A 23955-nucleotide genomic window follows, 5' to 3' on the forward strand; every position below is an offset into this window, starting at 1 on the left:
GGATGGGTCTGACACGGACTGCCTGAGAGTGTGGGGGAGACAGGGTCATTCGGGGGGTTAGGGTGTGGGACGTGCTGCCTGAGAGTGTGGGGGAGACAGGGTCATTCGGGGGGTTAGGGTGTGGGACGTGCTGCCTGAGGGTGTGGGGGAGACAGGGTCATTCGGGGGGTTAGGGTGTGGGACGTGCTGCCTGAGGGTGTGGGGGAGACAGGGTCATTCGGGGGGTTAGGGTGTGGGACGGACTGCCTGAGGGTGTGGGGGAGGGAGGGTCATTCGAGGGGTTAGGGTGTGGGACGTGCTGCCTGAGAGTGTGGGGGGAGGGAGGGTCATTCGGGGGGTTAGGGTGTGGGACGTGCTGCCTGAGAGTGTGGGGGAGACAGGGTCATTCGGGGGGTTAGGGTGTGGGACGTGCTGCCTGAGGGTGTGGGGGAGGGAGGGTCATTCGGGGGGTTAGGGTGTGGGACGTGCTGCCTGAGAGTGTGGGGGAGACAGGGTCATTCGGGGGGTTAGGGTGTGGAACGTGCTGCCTGAGAGTGTGGGGGAGGGAGGGTCATTCGGGGGGTTAGGGTGTGGGACGTGCTGCCTGAGGGTGTGGGGGAAACAGGGTCATTCGGGGGGTTAGGGTGTGGGACGTGCTGCCTGAGAGTGTGGGGGAGGGAGGGTCATTCGAGGGGTTAGGGTGTGGGACGTGCTGCCTGAGGGTCATTCGGGGGGTTAGGGTGTGGAACGTGCTGCCTGAGGGTGTGGGGGAGACAGGGTCATTCGGGGGGTTAGGGTGTGGGACGTGCTGCCTGAGAGTGTGGGGGAGGGAGGGTCATTCGGGGGGTTAGGGTGTGGGACGTGCTGCCTGAGAGTGTGGGGGAGGGAGGGTCATTCGAGGGGGTTAGGGTGTGGGACGTGCTGCCTGAGAGTGTGGGGGAGACAGGGTCATTCGGGGGGTTAGGGTGTGGGACGTGCTGCCTGAGAGTGTGGGGGAGGGAGGGTCATTCGGGGGGTTAGGGTGTGGGACGTGCTGCCTGAGAGTGTGGGGGAGGGAGGGTCATTCGGGGGGTTAGGGTGTGGGACGTGCTGCCTGAGGGTGTGGGGGAGGGAGGGTCATTCGGGGGGGTTAGGGTGTGGGACGTGCTGCCTGAGGGTGTGGGGGAGGGAGGGTCATTCGGGGGGTTAGGGTGTGGGACGTGCTGCCTGAGAGTGTGGGGGAGGGAGGGTCACTCGGGGGGTTAGGGTGTGGGACGTGCTGCCTGAGGGTGTGGGGGAGGGAGGGTCATTCGGGGGGTTAGGGTGTGGGACGTGCTGACTGAGGGTGTGGGGGACGGAGGGTCATTCGGGGGGTTAGGGTGTGGGACGTGCTGCCTGAGGGTGTGGGAGAGGGAGGGTCATTCGGGGGGGTTAGGGTGTTGGACGTGCTGCCTGAGGGTGTGGGGGAGACAGGGTCATTCGGGGGGTTAGGGTGTGGGACGTGCTGCCTGAGAGTGTGGGGGAGACAGGGTCATTCGGGGGGTTAGGGTGTGGGACGTGCTCCCTGAGAGTGTGGGGAAGACAGGGTCATTCGGGGGGTTAGGGTGTGGGACGTGCTGCCTGAGAGTGTGGGGGAGGGAGGGTCATTCGAGGGGTTAGGGTGTGGGACGTGCTGACTGAGGGTGTGGGGGACGGAGGGTCATTCGGGGGGTTAGGGTGTGGGACGTGCTGCCTGAGAGTGTGGGGGGAGGGAGGGTCATTCGGGGGGTTAGGGTGTGGGACGTGCTGCCTGAGAGTGTGGGGGGAGGGAGGGTCATTCGGGGGGTTAGGGTGTGGGACGTGCTTCCTGAGGGTGTGGGGGAGGGAGGGTCATTCGAGGGGGTTAGGGTGTGGGACGTGCTCCCTGAGAGTGTGGGGGAGGGAGGGTCATTCGGGGGGTTAGGGTGTGGGACGTGCTTCCTGAGGGTGTGGGGGAGGGAGGGTCATTCGGGGGGTTAGGGTGTGGGACGTGCTCCCTGAGAGTGTGGGGGAGGGAGGGTCATTCGGGGGGTTAGGGTGTGGGACGTGCTCCCTGAGAGTGTGGGGGAGGGAGGGTCATTCGGGGGGTTAGGGTGTGGGACGTGCTGCCTGAGAGTGTGGGGGAGGGAGGGTCATTCGGGGGGTTAGGGTGTGGGACGTGCTGCCTGAGGGTGTGGGGGGAGGGAGGGTCAATCAGTAGCGTCCGGAGTGATATTGCAAGGGAAGTCAGAAAGGAAAGATTTGCAGGAGTTTGACCTGAAAAAGTCAGTGATGTAGCTGAGGTGTTGTCGGTGGGACGTGTTGGAGCGATCCCTATCAGAGTCAGCAATCTGAGGTTCCACCTGGGTGTGGGAACGCTGGCGCAGTCTCAATCGATTGCGTTTTTACAGAAATTTGGAAATTCCTGCAATTTTCCCAGCATAATGCTGCATTAAAAATAGACAGCTCCTCAAAATCCCCACCCTGTGAGCAGTTCAGACACGTTCTGTTTCTGTCGGATGGGGAAATATCTGACACACATTGAAAACCTGCCAGAGTCCTCCCACTCTGAGGCAGCTCCAGGCAGTTAGACACCATCTGCTCAGAACCTGCCTCCCTCAGCACTGACCCTCCGACAGTGCCCACTCCCTCAGCACTGACCCTCCGACAGTGCCCACTCCCTCAGTACTGACCCTCCCACAGTGTGGCACTCCCTCAGCACTGACACTCCAACAGTGCCCACTCCCTCAGCACTGACCCCCCGACAGTGCCCACTCCCTCAGCACTGACCCTCCGACAGTGCCCACTCCCTCAGTACTGACCCTCCCACAGTGCCCACTCCCTCAGCACTGACCCTCCGACAGTGCCCACTCCCTCAGCACTGACCCACCGACAGTGCCCACTCCCTCAGCACTGACCCTCCAACAGTGCCCACTCCCTCAGCACTGACCCTCCGACAGTGCCCACTCCCTCAGCACTGACCCTCCGACAGTGCCCACTCCCTCAGCACTGACCCCCCGACAGTGCCCACTCCCTCAGCACTGACCCTCCGACAGTGCCCACTCCCTCAGCACTGACCCTCCGACAGTGCCCACTCCCTCAGCACTGACCCTCCGACAGTGCCCACTCCCTCAGCACTGACCCTCCAACAGTGCCCACTCCCTCAGTACTGACCCTCCGACAGTGCCCACTCCCTCAGCACTGACCCTCCGACAGTGCCCACTCCCTCAGTACTGACCCTCCGACAGTGTGGCACTCTGAGGGTGATATGAGTAGCCAGTGAGGGGGCGTTAGGGTGTGGAATGCTCTGTGTGGATATGTAGAGGTGTCAGGTTGCATTTAGCGTTTGGATAGGGCTCTTTCAGGTGTCTAAATAAAAGCGGGGTGCAGGAACATGTGGGAAGTACGCAAGGTTAGAAATCAGGAATCCTGCTCCATTATCGAGGCCTTTGCAGACAGAGTAACTCCTCTCTGCTCTATCGCCATTTTGTAATACAGAGAGAGAGGTACAGAGAGAGAGAGGAACAGAGAGAGGGAGAGGGAGGGTTAGACAGAGGGACGGACTGACAGAGTGGGATACAAAGATTGGGGACACAGAGGCAGAGGCAGAGAGACAGGGACACAGAGAGAGTGGGACAGAGAGAGGAATAGAGAGTGAGAGAGAGAGAGAGGGAGGGATAGACAGAGGGAGTGACTGACTGAGAGGAACAGAGAGAGAGAGGGGCTGACAGAGAGGGACACAGAGAGAGTGGGACAGAAAGAGAGAAAGAGAGGGACGCAGAGAGAGGGACTCAGAGGGAGAAAGAGAGAGGGAGGAACAGAGAGAGGGACCAAGAGAGACCAAGAGAGAGAGGGACTGAGCGAGAGAGAGAAAGAGAGAGAGAGAGACTGATGGTAAAAGACAGAAGGGAAAGGAAGAGTATTTGTCCAGGAGGACAACCACTAATAGAGGGAAATTGAGAAACAAACTTGTAAGGAGATCTCAGTTATCTGTAAGAATAATAGGATGGTTATGGTCGGGGATTTTAACTTTCCAAACATCGACTGGGACTGTCATAGTGTTAAAGGTTTAGATGGAGAGGAATTTGTTAAGTGTGTACAAGACAATTTTCTGATTCAGTATGTGGATGTACCTACTAGAGAAGGTGCAAAACCTGATCAAGGGAAATAAGGCAGGGCAGGTGACTGAGGTGTCAGTGGGGGAGCACTTTGGGGCCAGTGACCATAATTCGATTAGATTTAAAATAATAATGGAAAAGGATAGACCAGATCGAAAAGTTGAAGTTCTCAATTGGAGAAAGGCCAATTTTGACGGTATTGGGCAAGAACTTTCGAAAGCTGATTGGAGGCAGATGTTCGGAGGTAAAGGGACGGCTGGAAAATGGGAAGCCTTCAGAAATGAGATAACAAGAATCCAGAGAAAGTATATTCCTGTCAGGGTGAAAGGGAAGGCTGGTAGGGATAGGGAATGCTGGATGACTAAAGAAATTGAGGGTTTGGTTAAGAAAAAGGAAGCATATGTCAGGTATAGACAGGATAGATCGAGTGAATCCTTATAAAGGAAGTAGGAGTCTACTTAAGAGGGAAATCAGGAGGGCAAAAAGGGGGACATGGGATAGCTTTGGCAAATAGAATTAAGGAGAATCCAAAGGGTTTTTACAAATATATTAAGGACTAAAGGGTAACTAGGGAGAGAATAGGGCCCCTCAAAGATCAGCAAGGCGGCCTTTGTGTGGAGCCACAGAAAATGGGAGAGATATTAAATGAAAATTTTGCATCAGTATTTACTGTGGAAAAGGATATGGAAGATATCGACTGTAGGGAAATAGATGGTGACATCTTGCAAAATGTCCAGATTACAGAGGAGAAAGTGCTGGATGTCTTGAAACGGTTAAAGGTGGATAAATCCGCAGGACCTGATCAAGTGTACCCGAGAACTCTGTGGGAAGCTAGAGAAGTGATTGCTGGGCCTCTTGCTGAGATATTTGTATCATCGATAGTCACAGGTGAGGTGCCGGAAGACTGGAGGTTGGCAAACGTGGTGCCACTGTTTAAGAAGGGCGGTAAGGACAAACCAGGGAACTATAGACCAGTGAGCCTGACCTCGGTGGGGGGCAAGTTGTTGGAGGGAATCCTGAGGGGCAGGATGTACATGTATTTGGAAAGGCAAGGACTGATTAGGGATCGTCAACATGGCTTTGTGCGTGGGAAATCATGTCTCACAAACTTGATTGAGTTTTTTGAGGAAGTAACAAAGAGGATTGATGAGGGCAGAGCAGTAGATGTGATCTATATGGACTTCAGTAAGGCGTTCGACAAGGTTCCCCATGGGAGACTAGTTAGCAAGGTTAGACCTCATGGAATACAGGGAGAAGTAGCCATTTGGATACAGAACTGGCTCAAAGGTAGAAGACAGAGGGTGGTGGTGGAGGGTTGTTTTTCAGACTGGAGACCTGTGACCAGTGGAGTGCCACAAGGATCGATGCTGGGTCCTCTACTTTTTGTCATTGACATAAATGATTTGGATGTGAGCATAAGAGGTACAGTTAGTAAGTTTGCAGATGACACCAAAATTGGAGGTGTCGTGGACAGTGAAGAGGGTTACCTCAGATTACAACAGGATCTGGACCAGATGGGCCAATGGGCTGAGAAGTGGCAGATGGAGTTTAATTCAGATAAATGTGAGGTGCTGCATTTTGAGAAAGCAAATCTTAGCAGGACTTATACACTTAATGGTAAGGTCCTAGGGAGTGTTGCTGAACAAAGAGACCTTGGAGTGCAGGTTCATAGCTCCTTGAAAGTGGGGTCGCAGGTAGATAGGATAGTGAAGGCAGCGTTTGGTATGCTTTCCTTTATTGGTCAGAGTATTGAGTACAGGAGTTGGGAGGTCATGTTGCGGCTGTACAGGACATTGGTTAGGCCACTGTTGGAATATTGCGTGCAATTCTGATCTCCTTCCTATCGGAAAGATGTTGTGAAACTTGAAAGGGTTCAGAAAAGATTTACAAGGATGTTGCCAGGGTTGGAGGATCTGAGCTACAGGGAGAGGCTGAACAGGCTGGGGCTGTTTTCCCCGGAGTGTCGGAGGCTGAGGGGTGACCTTATAGAGGTTTACAAAATTATGAGGGGCATGGATAGGGTAAATAGACAAAGTCTTTTCCCTGGGGTGGGGGAGTCCAGAACTAGAGGGGCATAGGTTTAGGGTGAGAGGGGAAAGATATAAAAGAGACCCAAGGGGCAACTTTTTCACCCAGAGGGTGCTGTGTGTATGGAATGAGCTGCCAGAGGATGTGGTGGAGGCTGGTACAATTACAACATTTAAGAGGCATTTGGATGGGTATATGAATAGGAAGGGTTTGGAGGGATATGGGGCCGGGTGCTGGCAGGTGGGACTAGATTGGGTTGGGATATCTGGGTCAGCAGGGACGGGTTGGACCGAAGGGTCTGTTTCCATGACGTACATCTCTATGACTCTGTGATTCTAAAGAAAGGTGAGATTTAAAAAGGCGGGAACGTGTGTGAGAGAGAGAGATGTTGAGGTAAGGCAGACAGGTGGCCTGAGGGAGGGGTGCGGCTGGAACCAGGTAAGTTTAAGACGCGCAGGATTCAGAATTGCAATCAGAGAGGGAGAAAACGCTGAAGTCTGCAGAGGACAGAGACAGAGAGAGCGAGCGAGAGACAGACCGACGGACAGAGGACCAGACAGAGAGAATATGGAACCCAGTCAGTGTGTTCTGGGTGGTTTTGGGACAGTCCAAGCAGTCAGTGAGGAAATCCAGGACCTGGCCCAGAAGGTCAGCCTTTCTCCTTTGGAATACCTTCCATAGCTCCCACAAACCCCCCGCCCCGAGCTGTCTGTCCGTCATGGTCCCAGAACGCGGGACATCAGAGCCAGGCCAGTGAGGGGCTCACTCAGGCTGGTGATCAGTGACGCCATGGGGGAAAAGGTTCAGGGTGGGGGGTGGGGGGGGGCGCCATCCTGGGCACAGGAAGATCCCAGCGAGGAAGGAATTCTGAGAGGGCAGCCCAGCACTGCCCCAGGACTGACCAGGCACACGTGACATTTTTTTTCTCTCTGAAACTTTCTTTCAGGTTAAGCCGCAAGTCGAAAGTAAACTGAATTGCAAACTCGGGATTTTTCACGCAATCTCTTACCGCAGTCAGGTGGTGTCTGGAATGAACTACACTCTGAAGGTGTGTAAACGTCAAGGCAGAGTCATTGGATATTAGGGAGAATATGGAGGGGGTTACAGAGACAGGGAGGGGGTTACAGAGACAGGGAGGGGGTTACTGAGAGAGGGAAGGGGTTACAGAGACAGGGAGGGGGTTACAGAGAGAGGGAGGGGGTTACTGAGAGAGGGAGGGGGGTTACAGAGAGACAGAGGGGGTTACAGAGAGACGGAGGGGGTTACAGAGAGAGGGAGGGGGTTACAGAGACAGGGAGGGGGTTACTGAGAGAGGGAGGGGGTTACAGAGACAGGGAGGGGGGTTACAGAGAGACAGAGGGGGTTACTGAGACAGGGAGGGGGTTACAGAGACAGGGAGGGGGTGACAGAGATAAGGAGTGGGTGTAGGGGCTGGAGGGGGTTACAAAGACAGGGAGGGTGTGTAGGGGCTGGAGGGGGTTACAGAGATAGGGAGGGGGTGTATGGGCTGGAGGGGGTGACAGAGATAGGGAGGGTGTGTAGGGGCTGGAGGGGATGACAGAGATAGGGAGGGGGTGTATGGGCTGGAGGGGGTGACAGAGATAGGGAGAGGGTGTAGGGGCTGGAGGGGGTTACTGAGATAGGGAGGGGCTGGAGGGGCTTACAGAGATAGGGAGGGGGTGTAGGGGCTGGAGGGGGTTACAGAGATAGGGAGGGGCTGGAGGGGGTGACAGAGATAGGGAGGGGGTGTAGGGGCTGGAGGGGGTTACAGAGATTGGGAGGGGGTGTAGGGGCTGGAGGAGGTTACAGAGATAGGGAGGGGCTGTAGGGCTGGAGGAGGTGACAGAGATAGGGAGGGGGTGTAGGGGCTGGAGGGGGTTACAGAGATAGGGAGGGGCTGGAGGGGGTGACAGAGATAGGGAGGGGGTGTAGGGGCTGGAGGAGGTGACAGAGATAGGGAGGGGCTGTAGGGGCTGGAGGAGGTGACAGAGATAGGGAGGGGGTGTAGGGGATGGAGGGGTTTACAGAGATCGGGAGGGGGTGTCTTTGCAAAGGTTGCTAAAGAGTTAGCCCGTGTGCTGGTTACAACTGAATTTGCCATGATTTGCCGAAACGTGCACTCGCGTTTGTAAAGTTGCGAATATAACGGCTGTGTTTAAGAGTTTGGTGGGTGAAATGAACCAGGCACCTGTGGGATTGTCAGGCTGAGTTCAATAGCGAGGAATGTTTCTGAAACCAAGCCCTGAAGTGATCCTCGCTGAGTTCGTCAGGTAGTTTTGGCAACGAGTATTGAAAGGGAAATGGTGTTGAACAAATTCACTGTAGTTCTTTGAAGGGTTAACGCGTTTTGTGGCTGATAAGCAGTCTGTAGGTGTGAGATATTGGGATTTCAGATAAAGTACCACATCAGAGACTCTTACACCGAAGGAAAGCCCGTGGTATCAGAGGGCTCACATTGTCAACATTGAATGAAGACTGGCCGGCCAGGGGAAAACTGAGAGTGTGGCTGACAGGTCACAGGCCAATCCTTCCCAATTCACACCAACCACTCAGACAGCGGGAGAGAAGTCACAGTCGGTTCAATTCCCAGTGACCCCAGGATGGGTGGGAACGTATGTTTGGAAACGAGGAGTGTGATGCTGGAAAAGCACAACCGGTCAGGCAGCATCCGAGGAGCAGGACAGTCAACGTTTCCAGAACAAGCCTTTCATCAGGGAATGAGGCTGAGAGATAAATGTGAAGTTGGGGGGGGGGGTTGGAGTGAGGCTGGGGGTGGGCAAGGTCACTGGGAATGCGATAGGTAGGTGAAGGTGGGGGGGGTGAAAGTGATAGGTCAGAGGGGAGCGTGCAGCAGATAGGTGGGAAGGAAGAAGGGCAGGTAGGTTCAAGGCGGGGGGGGGCGGGTACCGAGTTGGAGGGTTGGAACTGGGATAAGGTGGGGGGGGGGGCAGGGGAAATTAGGAAACCGTGTGGTTGGAGGGTCCCCAGGTGGGAGATGAGGTGCTCTTCCTCCAGGCGTGGGGTGGCTTGGATTTGGCGATGGAGGAGACCCAGGATTTGTATTGACCTCGGCAGAGTGGGAGGGGGGAGTTGAAGTGTTCGGCCACGGGGCAGTGGGCTTGGTTGATCCGGGTGTTCCCGGAAAAGTTATCTGGAATGTTCCGCGAGTTGGCTTCGCTTTAAAAGGAAATTGTTGCCCTTCATTACAAAGGAAACTGAACCTGAATGTGAGGAGGTTACGCTTCAGGTATACAGGGCACTCGTGAGATCACTTCTCCAGTACTGTGTGCAGTTTTAAAACCATTAGAAATAGGAATTGGGCCATTCGGCCCTTTGAGACTGACCCACCGTACAGTATGATCACGGCTGACCATACAATCTCTATGTCCCACTCTCCCACCCTCACTCCAAACCTGTTATCCCTTTAGCCCCAGGCATCACATCCATCTCCCTCTTGATGATATCGAATGAACTGGCCCCTAACAGTTTCCTGTGGGATAGATTTCCACATGTTCACAACTCTCCGAGTGAAGAAAATCCTCCTCATCTCACTCCTGAATGGCTTACCTCTTTATTCTTAGGCCCTGACCCCGAGTTCAGGACTTCCCTGCCATCAGGAACATTATTCCCACACATCTGGCCTGCCTGTCCCATCAGGAATTTTATAGGTTGCTGTGAGATCATCCCTCCTTCCCCTAAATTCCCAGGTCCAGCAGACCAGAATTGCATGAGGTGCTCCAAACGTGGACTTCCCAATCGTCTGGGGAAGAAGGATTCCTCTCGTGGGTCAGCCCGGAACGTGGGCAAACAGTTTCAGAATTCCAAGCTGCACTCTCAAGACAAGGAAAAGGAGAATTTTTCTCCGGGTGCTCCGGTTTCCTCCCATGGCCCAAAGATGTGCAGGTCAGGGTGGGATTGGCCATGGGAAATTGTCCCATAGTGCCCAGGGATGGGCAGGTTAGGGTGGGATTGGCCATGGGATATTGTCCCATAGTGTCCCAGGGATGTGCAGGTCAGGGTGGGATTGGCCATGGGAAATTGTCCCATAGTGCCCAGGGATGTGCAGGTCAGGGTGGGATTGGCCATGGGAAATTGTCCCATAGTGCCCAGGGATGGGCAGGTTAGGGTGGGATTGGCCATGGGATATTGTCCCATAGTGTCCCAGGGATGTGCAGGTCAGGGTGGGATTGGCCATAGGAAATTGTCCCATAGTGCCCAGGGATGTGCAGGTTAGGGTGGATTGACCATGGGAAATTGTCCCATAGTGCCCAGGGATGTGCAGGTTAGGGTGGGATTGGCCATGGGAAATTGTCCCATAGTGCCCAGGGATGTGCAGGTTAGGGTGGATTGGCCATGGGAAATTGTCCCATAGTGCCCAGGGATGTACAGGTTAGGGTGGATTGGCCATGGGAAATTGTCCCATAGTGCCCAGGGATGTGCAGGTTAGGGTGGGATTGGCCATGGGAAATTGTCCCATAGTGCCCAGGGATGTGCAGGTTAGGGTGGGATTGGCCATGGGAAATTGTCCCATAGTGCCCAGGGATGTGCAGGTTAGGGTGGGATTGGCCATGGGAAATTGTCCCATAGTGTCCCAGGGATGTGCAGGTTAGGGTGGGTTGGCCATGGGAAATTGTCCCATAGTGTCCCAGGGATGTGCAGGTTAGGATGGATTGGCCATGGGAAATTGTCCCATAGTGCCCAGGGATGTGCAGGTCAGGGCGGGGTTGGCCATGGGAAATTGTCCCATAGTGCCCAGGGATGGGCAGGTTAGGGTGGAAATGCAGGCCGTGGGAAATGCAGGGTTGCAGGGTTACAGGGACAGGTTAGGGGTGTCGATCTGGGTGGGATGCCCTTCGGAGCACCGCGGTGTGGACCGGATGGGCCGAATGGCCTGTTTCCTCACTGCCAGCACTCTGCGATTCTCTGAGGGCCTTTGAACCTTCGCGAACCGTCTGCACTGAAGAGTGGGCCAGCGAAGGCTTTGAAGCCAGGGATCGGAAGGTGCTCGGGGTGGGGGGTTGGGGGTGGGGGAATGGGATAGTATTGAAAGGTAGAGCAGGTGTTTGTATGAATGAACGGTGCCCTCAGCTCGCTCTGACCCATTTGCACTCTCTGCAGGTCGTTGTCGGTCGTGGTGATGATTACATCCACATGAACGTCCACCAGCCTCTGGCCTGTTCAGGGGACCCGGCCAAACTCACAGGTGTCCAGGCGGGGAAGAAGCTGTTTGACGATATTTAGTGACCATCTCCATCTGTCTGTCTTCACCGAGAAACTCTCTCCCCCAAACCCTCAAACCCCTTCCCCATTTATCATCCCAGCTTCAGTCTCTCCACACCTATCACATATCACCCATTCAGCCCCTTCCCCAGCCCTGTCACACAGGGGGAACATCAGGAGGCCATTCAGCCCCTTCCCCAGCCCTGTCACACAGGGGGAACATCAGGAGGCCATTCAGCCCCTTCCCCAGCCCTGTCACACAGGGGGAAACAGCAGGAGACCATTCAGCCCCTTCCCCAGCCTGTTACACAGGGGGAACAGCAGGAGGCCATTCAGCCCCTTCCCCAGCCTGTTACACAGGGGGAACAGCAGGAGGCCATTCAGCCCCTTCCCCAGGTAGTCACACAGGGGAACAGCATGAGGCCTTCCCAGGATTGTGCCCCCACCCCCGCCCCCGAAAAAGTGCACCGTGTTCCTTTCTGGAACCAAAGAACATCGTTAACATGGAAGTGGGATTTTGCTGTGTGTAAACCTGCTATCCCTCTCCAGCACGCCAGGTGAAGGGGTACTGAGGTGCCAAACGGAGTAATCCTTCCTGTTGCCTTCCACAAAACACTATTCCCGATGTTCGACTGCGGTATCTTCACAAAACGCTCAATAAAATCATTCTGAAAAGTAAACTTCCAAATCTTTATTTTGATTGTCTGTGACTGGGGAGGGAGGGAGGGAGGGAGGAGGTAGCCACGGTAACGGGGTGGGGGGGGGGGGGGGGGGGAAGAGGGGGGCACTTGCCAATACTGCGGGTGTTTCTCAAGGCTGGGAGTGGGTGGCTGTTCCAGTTGACTTTAGTTGGGGAAGGTGGCTTGGACAGGAAGACGGATTATTATCTGAACAGTAAGGAAAAGGGGAGAGGTGCAACAAGACAGGGGCATCCCTCAGACACTAGTCACTCAGGATGAGCATTACAGGAGGTGGAGTAGGTACAGTGGGCAGTGAAGCAAGCTAAAAGCACGCTGGCCTTCAGAACAAGAGGAATTGAGCAAAGAGGTCCTTCTGCAGCTGTACAGGGCCCTGGTGAGACCGCACCCGGAGTATTGTGAGCAGTTTTGGTCTCCAAATTTGAGGAAGGACATTCTGACAATTGAGGGAGTGCAGCGTGGGTTCACGAGGTCAAATCCCAGAATGGCGGGACCACCATATGCTGAAAGACTGGAGCGACTGGGCTTGTATACCCTTGAGTTTAGAAGACTGAGAGGGGGGGGGGATCTGATTGAGATGTGTAAGGTTATTAAAGGTTTGGACACTCCAGAGGCAGGAAACATGTTTCCGCTGATTGGGGGGGGGGGGGGGGGGGGGAGGTCCCGAACCAGAGGATACAGCTTAAAAATAAGGGGCAGGCCACTTGAAACAGAGATGAGGAGAAACGGTGGGCAGCTCGGTGGTTAGCACTGCTGCCTCACAGCACCAGAGACCTGGGTTCAGTTCCTGCCTTGGGCAACTGTTCACGTGGAGTTTGCACATTCTCGCCATGGGTTTCCTCTGGGTGCTCCTGTTCCCTCCCACAGTCCAAAAAAAATGATTAGATTACTTACAGTGTGGAAACAGGCCCTTCGGCCCAACAAGTCCACACCGAAGCGCAACCCACCCATACCCCTACATCTACATCTACATTTACCCCTGCCCCTAACACTACGGGCAATTTAGCATGGCCAATTCACCTGACCTGCACATCTTTGGACTGTGGGAGGAAACCGGAGCACCCGGAGGAAACCCACGCAGACACGGGGAGAACGTGCAAACTCCACACAGTCAGTCGCCTGAGGTGGGAATTGAACCCGGGTCTCTGACGCTGTGAGGCAGCAGTGCTAACCACTGTGCCACCGTGCCGCCCACAAATGTTAGGTGAATTGGCTGTGTTAAATTGCCTGTAGTGTTAGATGCAGGGAAGTGGGTTGCTCTTCGGAGGGTTGGTGTGGGCTGGTTAGGCCAAAGGCCCCGCTTCCACACTGTAAGTAATCTAATCTTTAAGGAAAAAAAAACTTCCATCACCAAAACACCCTTCCCTCAGGTATGGAGTCCTGGTCCCCACCAGGAATGACCCCTGTGCAATTGCAGGAAGGTGTGCCAGCTCTTGTATTCCAATCCTCTCGCTATGAAGAGCGAGATGCCATTTACAATAGGTGCAGGAGTAGGCCATTCGGCCCTTCCAGCCAGCACCACCATTCGTTATGATCATCCACAATCGGTATCCAGTTCCTGCCCTATCCCATAACCCTTGACTCCACTGTCTCCAAGAGCTATATCCATCTCTTTTTCTCACAAGTATCCAGAGATTTGGCCTCCACAGCTTTCTGGGGCAGACTGTTCCATATGTTGGGCTTCCTTGACCGTAGTGTCGAGCGTGTGTGGGCGTCAGTCTGCTCCGAGCCACGCTGCAGGCTGTTCTGTGTGAAGGAAGACGCAATCACAAAAAGGGTACCCTCGCCCAGTTGCACTGGGCACCCAGAGAGAAATGGAGGGAGAGCCTCCAAACATTCCCTCACCTCAAACCCCAAGGACATGTACTCCATCCTCACAATTCCCAAACCCCTATGGGAGGGGAACTTGCAAGGGGGGGGTGTGGGGATGGGGGTGCTCCCATGTATCTGCTGCCCCTTGTCCTTCTGGGTGGAAGGGGCCGTGGGTTTGGAAGGTGCTGCCTGAGGGTCTTCGGTGAGATCCTGCAGGGCATTTTGTAGCAGGTACAACACTGCTGTTACTGAGGGTCGGTGGGGAGGAGGGAGGGGATGTTTGTGGGGGTGGTCCCAATCTGGGGAGGGGTGGGGGGGGTCTGTTTTATCCCAGGATGGTACACACTGCTGTTACTGAGCGTCGATGGGAGAGCGGAGGGAGAGTGGGTGTTCAAACAGAATGCGAGAAATTCTTGAAAAAAAAACACTTTATTGAAACTCTCATGTCAGACGACTAACAGGTATCGCGGGGGCTCGGAGGAAGCAAATAAAAATAAGCGAAGGACCGTCGGCAAATCGACCACGAAAGCTTCACCCATAGGGCTAGTCAGAGCCGGATTCCTCAGAGCTGACTGGAGTGCTGGCTGCCTTCCCAGAGCCCTGTGTGTGGGGGAGAGAGACAGAGAGATAACAAGTAGATCAGAACAGTATCCTACACACTGCAAAAATGGCACAACCAGAATTTATTGAGGTTTGTGAGAAAGGCAGTGTGGTCTTAGTATCGACGGGTAAAACACACTGCGGGGGGGGTAAAACACACTGCGGGGGGGGGGGGGGGAAACACACTGGGGGGGGGTGGTAAAACACACAGGGGGGGGTGGTAAAACACACGGGGGAGGTAAAACAGACTGGGGGGGGAGGGGAGTAAAACACACAGGGGGGGTAAAACACACCCGGAGGGGGGGGGGGGGGGGTAAAACAGCCAGGCTGTTGTGGGCTTAATAATGTGCAATGCAACAGGACAGATTGAAGACTTCACACTCAATGCCCTTTTAAGGCAAGAGTGATCATAACGTGACTAAATTTCCCACCCCCCCCACACCCACCCACTGGGGATGACAAACACGAGTCTGAAACCAGAATCTTAAACAGAAGAGTGACCAGGGAAAAACAACAGAGTCGGTTTAATTGGCTTGGGGAAAACAGCTTAGAAATTATTCACAGACAGTTCGTGACCCTCAAAGATATACTGGATGATCCAAATTCCAGAGGCACAGTTTGGGTCGAGATGGGAATGATAAAATGCCAACTCACTCATGAACTTGGTGAACAGATCCTTAACAGTAACCTTACAGGAGTATTCAGTCTAAAGAAAGGGATAACTAGGTAAAGTCCACGTTTCCGATCGGGTGACTCTTCTCCAGAAGGGCTGAGGAAGGGTCATCGGAGCCGAAACGTTAACTCTGCCTTCTCTCCACACGTGCTGCCAGGCCCTGCTGAGCTTTTTGGGATTTGCTTCTGATTTCCAGCATCTGCAGTTCTTACAGTTTTATCTGGGGATGAGGAGAGATTGAGCTGACTGGGACCAGACTCGTTGGAGTTTAGAAGAATGTGTGTGGTGGGGGGGCGGGGGGCGAGGGGAAATCTTACAGAAACATCTAAACTGATGAAGGGAATGCATAAGACCAAAACAGGGGGGGTTTCCACTGGGGAATTAGCTTCAATTCCCAGCTCGGTGAACAGAACCACAACAACAAGCACCCCAGCTTCGCACAAATCTTCGCACAAATTTTGAATTAGCTTTAAAATAAGGGGGAGCAGATTTCGGACTGAATTGAGGAGGAATGTCTTCACCCAGAGGGTTGGCAATCTGTGGAATTCCCTGCCTCATCGAGGATTCGGAGATGCCAGTGTTGGACTGGGGTATACAAAGTTAGAAATCCCACGACACCAGGTTAGAGTCCAACAGGTTTAATTGGAAGCACTAGCACTGCTCCTTCATCGGGTGGTCGTGGAGAATAAGATTGTAAGACGCAGAATTTATCGCAAAAGTTTAGTGTGATGTAACTGAAATTCCACTTTGCAAAAGACCTGGATTGTTGGTTAAGTCTTTGACAATGGGCATTAATTTTAAAAAGTTACATTCTCAAGTGAACTTTAACAATAGGTGCCATGTCGTCCCAGAGAATACATTGAGGGTGTGAGGTGCCCTGCGTGAGGCTGTCTGTGTCCCAATGTTCAGACTGATTCTATTTCTAAAGAAAAAGAGATTTACAGAATCTTGCAGATTGATGGATTCATGCAGTTTTGTTTCATTTCAGTTCATGCAAGAACAGGAACCAACATGGTCATTCAAAAAGATTAGACTTAACAAACCATTCAGTTGCATCACGCTAGTCCCACCTGCCAGCACCCGGCCCATATCCCTCCAAACCCTCCCTATTCATATACCCATCCAAATGCCTCTTCAATGTTGTAATTGTACCAGCCTCCACCACATCCTCTGGCAGCTCATTCCATACACGTATCACCCTCTGGGTGAAAATGTGGCCCCTTCGGTCTCTTTTATATCTTTCCCCTCTCACCCTAAACCTATGCCCCTCTAATTCTGGATTCCCCCGACCCCAGGGAAAAGACTTTGTCTATTTATCCTATCCATGTCCCTCAATTTTGTAAACCTCTATAAGGTCACCCCTCAGCCTCCGACGCTCCAGGGAAAACAACCCCAGCCTGTTCAGCCTCTCCCTACAGCTAACCCTCCAACCCCGGCAACATCCTTGTAAATCTTTTCTGAGCCCTTTCAGGTTTCACGACATCCTTCCTATGCAGAAAGATCTGGGTGCGTGAGTACACGAATCACAGGGGGTTAGTGCCACAACAACATCAAGCAATCAGGGAAGCTAGTAAAATGCGGTGTGTTTGTGGAGCGGGGGTGGGGAGAGTTGAATACAAGAGTAGGGAGGTTGGGTAGTAGCTACACAGTCTCTATAGAGGCACCCTGTTACAGGATGCAAGTGAAGGTGTCTGGATTAGCTCAGGGGAGGTGCATGAGTCTCATCATTGAGGAGGTCTACACCCAAACTCACTGCTGTTCAGGAGAACAACAGGTTACCAGCAGACAGAGTTAAAAATCACACAACACCAGGTTATAGTCCAACAGGTTTAATTGGAAGCTTTCGGAGTGTTATTCCACAACCACCTGATGAAGGAGCAGCACTCCGAAAGCTACTGCTTCCAAATAAACCTGTTGGACTCTAACCTGGTGACCTGGTGTTGTGTGACTTTTAACTTTGTCCATCCCAGTGTCTCCCAATCAGAAAGGACACAGTACAGAACCCCACAGGTTCAACACTAGGACAACGCTCCCCCCTTGTGGGAGAATCCAGGACCACAGCTCATCCTGAAGAAGAAAGGAATTACACAGACAGTTTTCCCAGGGGAGTTGCGGGTGGGTGGGTGGATGTTACTGAAGGAGGGTGCGGACATCGAGGGGTTGAATGGCCTCCTCCTCCTCCTGTTGCTGACTGAGGTGCAGTCCTGGTTACACCCCTGCTTTCCCGCTGTCCCTCACACTCACCTCACTCTCGGACGAACTCTCATCACTCGACACAAACTCCTTGCTCTTGAAGCTGTCCCCGTTCCCCTTGACGGGGCTTTTTGAGACGGCGTTCCTGGGGGCGGCCTGCTTCCCAGCTTTCCCCTTCGGCTTGGTCTTCTGGGCGTCCCTACAGAGGGACACAGAGAGAGAGAGAGAGAGAGAGAGAGAGAGAGAGAGAGGCAGCAGGTCAGTCGCTCAGCGTCACAGGGGAGAGGGGGGTCAGTGAAGGAGACACAGACAGACAGATATACACAGACACAGATATACACAGACACACACACACACACACACACAGACGGGGGGAGGACTCCCTCCACTCCCCGCACCACTCACTTCTTCTTCTGGAAGGACTCGGCTTTCCCACTCCTCTTGTATTCCTCCATCTTCTTCTCATACTCCTTCTTGGCTGCGGCGGCCCTGGCATCCCACTCCTACAGGGACGAGAGGGGGGCAGGGGGGGGGGAATTGCGAAAGAGAAAGAGCGCAAGAGAGAGAGAGAGACACAAAGAGACGGAGAGAGACAGACGGGGGGGGGGGGGGGGAGAGAGAGAGAGAGAGAGAGAGAGAGAGAGGCGGGGGGGAGAGAGAGAGAGAGCGAGAGACCGGGAAAGAGAGAAAGAGAGATGGGGGGAGAGAGAGAGAGAGAGAGAGAGAGAGACGGGGAGGGGGGGAGGGAGAGAGAGAGAGAGAGAGAGAGAGAGAGAGAGAGAGAAAGAGAGAGAGAGAGAGAGAGAGAGAGAGAGAGCGATAGACGGGTGTGAGACAGAGTGTGAGAGAGTCAGCACAAGAGCGAGAGAGGGGTCAGACGGGAGAGAGATCAGACACAAAACCTTCTTTCACATCGTCCATGGACCCAGTTTTTAATCTCCCAGACCAACCACCTTCCTTTATCACCCATATCCCCACCGTTAAACCAGTTTCACTTTCCGAGCCGTGCCTGAGGGAGCGAGATTCAGAGTTTACCCGACAGTGAACAGGATGGAATATGGAGAGTGGGTGTTGTTTCACCTGGGGGCTGAGTGCTGGGGAGAATCACTGTGGGTGTGAGCACAGTAACAGGGCCAGGGCTCTGACTGCATCGTGATCCACTTTACAGGGGACCCGGGGATAGACCCGAGATTCCCATCACCGGCCCAGGGAGCAGCCGCAGGGATGGGAATGGGAATGGGAAAAACAAAAGGACACATCAGAGAGAGGAGACGGAAGGCTGGGACTGAGAGGGAAATTGTGCGGGGGGGGTGGGAGGAGGTGACCTGAAAGGGGGAAGGGGGTGACCGACAGCTTAAATTGTAGGCACCTGACGGGACAGTACAGCCACCGATGGAGCAAAGGGAACCCAGGCATGTTCAACAGGCGGGAGGGGGTTACAGAGATAGGGAGGGGGTGTAGGGGCTGGAGGGGATGACAGAGATAGGGAGGGGGTGTAGGGGCTGGAGGGGGTTACAGAGATAGGGAGGGGGTGTAGGGGCTGGAGGGGATGACAGAGATAGGGAGGGGGTGTAGGGGCTGGAGGGGGTTACAGAGATAGGGAGGGGGTGTAGGGGCTGGAGGGGGTTACAGAGATAGGGAGGGGGTGTAGGGGCTGGAGGGGGTTACAGAGATAGGGAGGGGGTGTAGGGGCTGGAGGGGGTTACAGGGATAGGGAGAGGGTGTAGGGGCTGGAGGGGATGACAGAGATAGGGAGGGGGGTGTAGGGGCTGGAGGGAGTTACAGAGATAGGGAGGGGGTGTAGGGGGCTGGAGGGGATGACAGAGATAGGGAGGGGGTGTAGGGGCTGGAGGGGTGTTACAGAGATAGGGAGGGGGTGTAGGGGCTGGAGGGGTGTTACAGGGATAGGGAGGGGGGTGTAGGGGCTGGAGGAGGGTTACAGAGATAGGGAGGGGGTGTAGGGGCTGGAGAGGATGACAGAGATAGGGAGGGGGTGTAGGGGCTGGAGGAGGTTACAGAGATAGGGAGGGGGGGGGTGTAGGGGGGCTGGAGAAGCAGAGTTGAAGACAACGTGGGGGATGTTTGGTCGGGCTGGGTGTTAGCAGTATGAGCTTAAAAATGTGTTGCTGGAAAAGCGCAGCAGGTCAGGCAGCATCAAAGGAGCAGGAGAATCGACATTTCGGGCATGAGCCCTTCTTCAGAAAAGCAGCCTGTGCCCGAAACGTCGATTCTCCTTCTCCTTTGCTGCTGCCTGACCTGCTGCGCTTTTCCAGCAACACATTTTTAAGCTCTGATCCCTAGCATCTGCCGTCCTCACTTTCTCCCAGTTAGCAGTGTGAGCCAGGGAACACAGCGCAGTGAGGAGTGATGTGGGACGTTGGTGGGTGGTGAGGATCGAGGAGCTGAGGGAAGGAAGGTGACCGAGCTGGGAGATCCTGCAGGCGCAGTGCAGTCAGGATGAGGGCCCAGACCCCACTGATCCGGAAGAAAACTCCCACACCTCCTTCTTATCCTTGGTCATCGATTTCCAGAGTTCACCAGCTTTCTTTGACAGCTCTGTCACACTAATCCCGGGATTGTCAGCTTTGATCTTCTCACGGTTCGCGTTCAGCCACAGCATGTAGGTCGACATGGGACGCTTCGGGGCGAAAGGATCCTTATCCTTCGACTTCTTCCCCTGTTCAAATCAGGGACAGCACAGGGTCAGACACAAGGGAGAGCTCCCTCTACACTGTCCCCCCCATCAAACACTCCCAGGGACAGGGACAGCACAGGGTCAGACACAAGGGAAAGCTCCCTCTACACTGTCCCCCATCAAACACTCCCAGGACAGGGACAACACGGGGTTAGATACAGAGTAAAGCTCCCTCTACACTGTACCCCCCATCACACACTCCCAAAGCAGGGACAACACGGGGTTAGATACAGAGTAAAGCTTCCTCTACACTGTCCCCACATCAAACACTCCCAGGGACAGGGACAGCACGGGATTAGATACAGAGTAAAGCTCCCTCTACACTGTCCCCCGCCATCACACACTCCTAGGGACAGGGACAACACGGGGTTAGATACAGAGTAAAGCTCCCTCTACACTGTCCCCCCCATCACACACTCCCAAAGCAGGGACAACACGGGGTTAGATACAGAGTAAAGCTCCCTCTACACTGTCCCCACATCAAACACTCCCAGGGACAGGGACAGCACGGGATTAGATACAGAGTAAAGCTTCCTCTACACTGTCCCCCCCCATCACACACTCCCAGGGACAGGGACAGCACGGGATTAGATACAGAGTAAAGCTTCCTCTACACTGTCCCCCCCCATCACACACTCCTAGGGACAGGGACAGCACGGGATTAGATACAGAGTAAAGCTCCCTCTACACTGTCCCCCCCCATCACACACTCCTAGGGACAGGGACAACACGGGGTTAGATACAGAGTAAAGCTCCCTCTACACTGTCCCCACATCAAACACTCCCAGGGACAGGGACAGCACGGGGTTAGATACAGAGTAAAGCTTCCTCTACACTGTCCCCCATCAAACACTCCCAGGGACAGGGACAGCACGGGGTTAGATACAGAGTAAAGCTCCCTCTACACTGTCCCTCATCAAACACACCCAGGGACAGGGACAGCACGGGGTTAGATACAGAGTAAAGCTCCCTCTACACTGTCCCCCATCACACACTCCCAGGACAGGGACAGCATGGGGTTAGATAGAGAGTAAAGCTCCCTCTGCACTGTCCCCCATCAAACACTCCCAGGGACAGGGACAGTACGGGGTTAGATACAGAGTAAAGCTCCCTCTGCACTGCCCCCCATCGAACCCTCCCAGGACAGAGATAGAGTGGCAGTGTATCTAACACTGTAACTGACCACAGCGGGGAGGTGGGGGGAGGAATACCTCAGCCTTTCTCTTGGTGGGTTTCTCCTTGACGACCTTGGCTTTCTTTGCCGGAACGTTCCGGGATTTCTCGTTGCCGCTCTCGTCTTCATTGCTGCTGGAGGAGCTGCCCCCAGCATTACTGTCGTACCTGTGTGGGGGGGGGGGGGGGAAAAGTATCATCGTCAATTGGGCACAATCACTCAGCTGAACCCACTCAGTCCACACTGACCGCCTGAAGGGCATCACATCCAGACCCATCCCCCTTCCCCAATCCCTGTCACCCTGCAATTTCCACAGCCAATCCACCCTAACCTGTATACCCCGGGGCACTATGGGACAATTCCCCATGGCCAATCCACCCTAACCTGTATACCCCGGGGCACTATGGGACAATTCCCCATGGCCAATCCACCCTAACCTGTATACCCCGGGGCACTATGGGACAATTCCCCATGGCCAATCCACCCTAACCTGTATACCCCGGGGCACTATGGGACAATTCCCCATGGCCAATCCACCCTAACCTGTATACCCCGGGGCACTATGGGACAATTTCCCATGGCCAATCCACCCTAACCTGTATACCCCGGGGCACTATGGGACAATTCCCCATGGCCAATCCCATCCTAACCTGCACATCCCTGGGCACGATGGGACAATTCCCCATGGCCAATCCACCCTAACCTGTATACCCCGGGGCACTATGGGACAATTTCCCATGGCCAATCCACCCTAACCTGTATACCCCGGGGCACTATGGGACAATTCCCCATGGCCAATCCCATCCTAACCTGTATACCCCGGGGCACTATGAGACAATTTCCCATGGCCAATCCATCCTAACCTGTATACCCCGGGGCACTATCGGACAATTTCCCATGGCCAATCCACCCTAACCTGCACATCCCTGGGCACTATGGGACAATTTCCCATGGCCAATCCCACCATAACCTGCACATCCCTGGGCACTATGGGACAATTTCCCATGGCCAATCCACCTGAACCTGCAGATCTTTGGACTGTGGGAGGAAACTGGAGCACCCGTAGGAAACCCACGTTTATTTCCAAATGTACTGTTTCTCTAACACTGCAGACCTTGATCAAGACTGCTCCAGGCCCACCTTCCTCCAGACCTTCCTCTCCGTGTACTTACCCACATACTTGTGAAACGTTGGAACTGCACCCACATCCACCACACCCTCCGGCAGTTCATTCCCCACACGAATCACCCTTAAAATCTTAAGCCTCAAACCTTCAAAACAAGCCCACCTTGGTCTGGAAACGCTCCCCCCTGGGGAAAAGACACCTGCCACTCAGTGTATCTCTGTCTCTGATTTGTTTCATAAACCTCTACAAAGTCAGCTGTCAGCCTCCTACGCTGCAGTGAAACAATGCCAGCCCAATGTTCGAACTCAACCCCTTCAGCAACATCCTTCGGAATCCTCTCCTGTTTCAAAATATCCTTCTGGTAACAGGGAGGTCAGAACTGGACACTGCACTCCAGAAGGTAGCCTCACCAATATCCTGTACAAGCTCAGTATGATAAAGAACAAAGAGAATTTACAGCCCATGGACAGGCCCTTCGGCCCTCCAAGCCTGAGCCGATCCAAATCCATTCTCTAAACCTGTTGCCCAATTCCTAAGCGTTTATATCCCCCTGCTCCCCACCTCCTCGTGCATCTGTTCAGACCCATCTTAAATGAATCTACCGTACCTGCCTCTCCCACCTCTGCTGGCAACGCGTTCCAAACACCCACCACCCTCTGTGTGTGAAGTACTTACCGCGTGTATCCCCCTTAAACTTTCCACCTCTCACCTTGAGAGCGTGACCTCTGGTTATTGAATCCCTCACCCTGGGGAAAAGCTTCTCTCTATCCATCCTGTCTATACCCTTCATGGTTTTGTAAACCTCAATCAGGTCCCCCCTCAATCTCCTTTTTCCTAATGAAAACAATCCTAACCTACCCAACCTCTCTTCATAGCCAGCACCTTCCATACCAGGTAACATCCCCGTAACCCTTCTCTGCACCCTCTCCAAAGGGTCCACATCCTTTTGGAAGTGTGGTGCCCAGAACTGTACACAGTAAAGATGCCCCAACACCTACACTCGAAGATCTGAGCGACGACGACAAGTGTGCCCACCCCTCCTGTCCACGTGTTACAAACCCCTCCATCCCTCTGCTGTGCAGCACTCCCCAGGGCCCTCTGAGACAGGGGCCACAGGGTGTTCCCCCAGCCCCACGTGACTGGTCACCCCATGACCGACCCAGCCCCAAACCAATACTCACTCCTCGTCCACTTCATCCTCCTCTTCACCAGGATTAAAGGATTCATCTACAAAACAAAGGCAGCCTATCAGAGCGCTGCTCACTGCCTGATTCCCGCCCTCTCACCGGGTCAGCCCTGAACATCTGCACAACGGCGGCTGGAGCTTCTCTCGCCAAGCAGGCCCAGCGCGTGATTCCACCCCACCCCCAGTTTCCTCCCCCCCCCGCCCCCGAGAGGGTGGGGGTGAGCTGCCTCCCTGAACCACGTGCTGTAGGGTAGACCCACAGTGTCCCTGAGGGAGGGAATTCCAGGATTCTGACCCAGGAAGGAACGGAGAGAGATTTCCGAGTGAGGAGCTTGGAGGGGAACTTGCAGGGGGGTGGGGATGAGGGTGTTCCCATGTCTCTGCTGCCCCTTGTCCTTCTGGGTGGAAGGGGCCGTGGGTTTGGAAGGTGCTGCCTGAGGGTCTTCGGTGAGATCCTGCAGGGCATCTTGTAGCAGG

The 23955-nt window shown here is 54.3% G+C and overlaps 3 protein-coding genes across 3 annotated transcripts in view; 1 reads left to right on the plus strand and 2 right to left on the minus strand.

Annotated features, from left to right (window-relative positions):
- LOC140468458 (uncharacterized) overlaps positions 1–23955 on the minus strand; it is a 1057462-nt gene that overhangs the window by 733583 nt on the left and 299924 nt on the right. The gene's annotated exons all lie outside the window — the stretch shown is intronic.
- On the plus strand, positions 6566–12001 carry LOC140468550 (leukocyte cysteine proteinase inhibitor 1-like). The gene is made up of 3 exons (XM_072564642.1): positions 6566–6749; positions 7048–7149; positions 11220–12001. The coding sequence occupies exons 1-3, from the start codon at positions 6669–6671 to the stop codon at positions 11340–11342; spliced, it is 306 nt and encodes a 101-aa protein (XP_072420743.1). The 5' UTR covers positions 6566–6668; the 3' UTR covers positions 11343–12001.
- The window catches only part of LOC140468551 (FACT complex subunit SSRP1-like), a 39051-nt gene continuing 29343 nt past the window's right edge, over positions 14248–23955 (minus strand). The window contains exons 11-16 of the mRNA XM_072564643.1: positions 23474–23519; positions 21204–21333; positions 19798–19974; positions 17703–17800; positions 17349–17496; positions 14248–14431 (exon numbers count right to left, since the gene is read on the minus strand). Coding sequence (XP_072420744.1) covers positions 14375–14431; positions 17349–17496; positions 17703–17800; positions 19798–19974; positions 21204–21333; positions 23474–23519 — 656 coding nt within the window. The 3' untranslated portion in view covers positions 14248–14374. The remainder of the gene's footprint in view (positions 14432–17348; positions 17497–17702; positions 17801–19797; positions 19975–21203; positions 21334–23473; positions 23520–23955) is intronic.

The sequence above is a fragment of the Chiloscyllium punctatum genome, chromosome 47 (assembly GCF_047496795.1).
Source record: "Chiloscyllium punctatum isolate Juve2018m chromosome 47, sChiPun1.3, whole genome shotgun sequence".
Taxonomy (NCBI): Eukaryota; Metazoa; Chordata; class Chondrichthyes; order Orectolobiformes; family Hemiscylliidae; genus Chiloscyllium; species Chiloscyllium punctatum.

What these genes read in the sequence shown, in the direction of transcription:
- LOC140468550 (XM_072564642.1), top strand. Translation starts at nt 6,669, where the DNA reads ATGGAACCCAGTCAGTGTGTTCTGGGTGGTTTTGGGACAGTCCAAGCA. An exon ending in TCCAGGACCTGGCCCAGAAG is followed by an intron (nt 6,750 to 7,047) that starts GTCAGCCTTTCT and finishes ACTTTCTTTCAG; the next exon opens with GTTAAGCCGCAAGTCGAAAG. An exon ending in GAATGAACTACACTCTGAAG is followed by an intron (nt 7,150 to 11,219) that starts GTGTGTAAACGT and finishes CACTCTCTGCAG; the next exon opens with GTCGTTGTCGGTCGTGGTGA.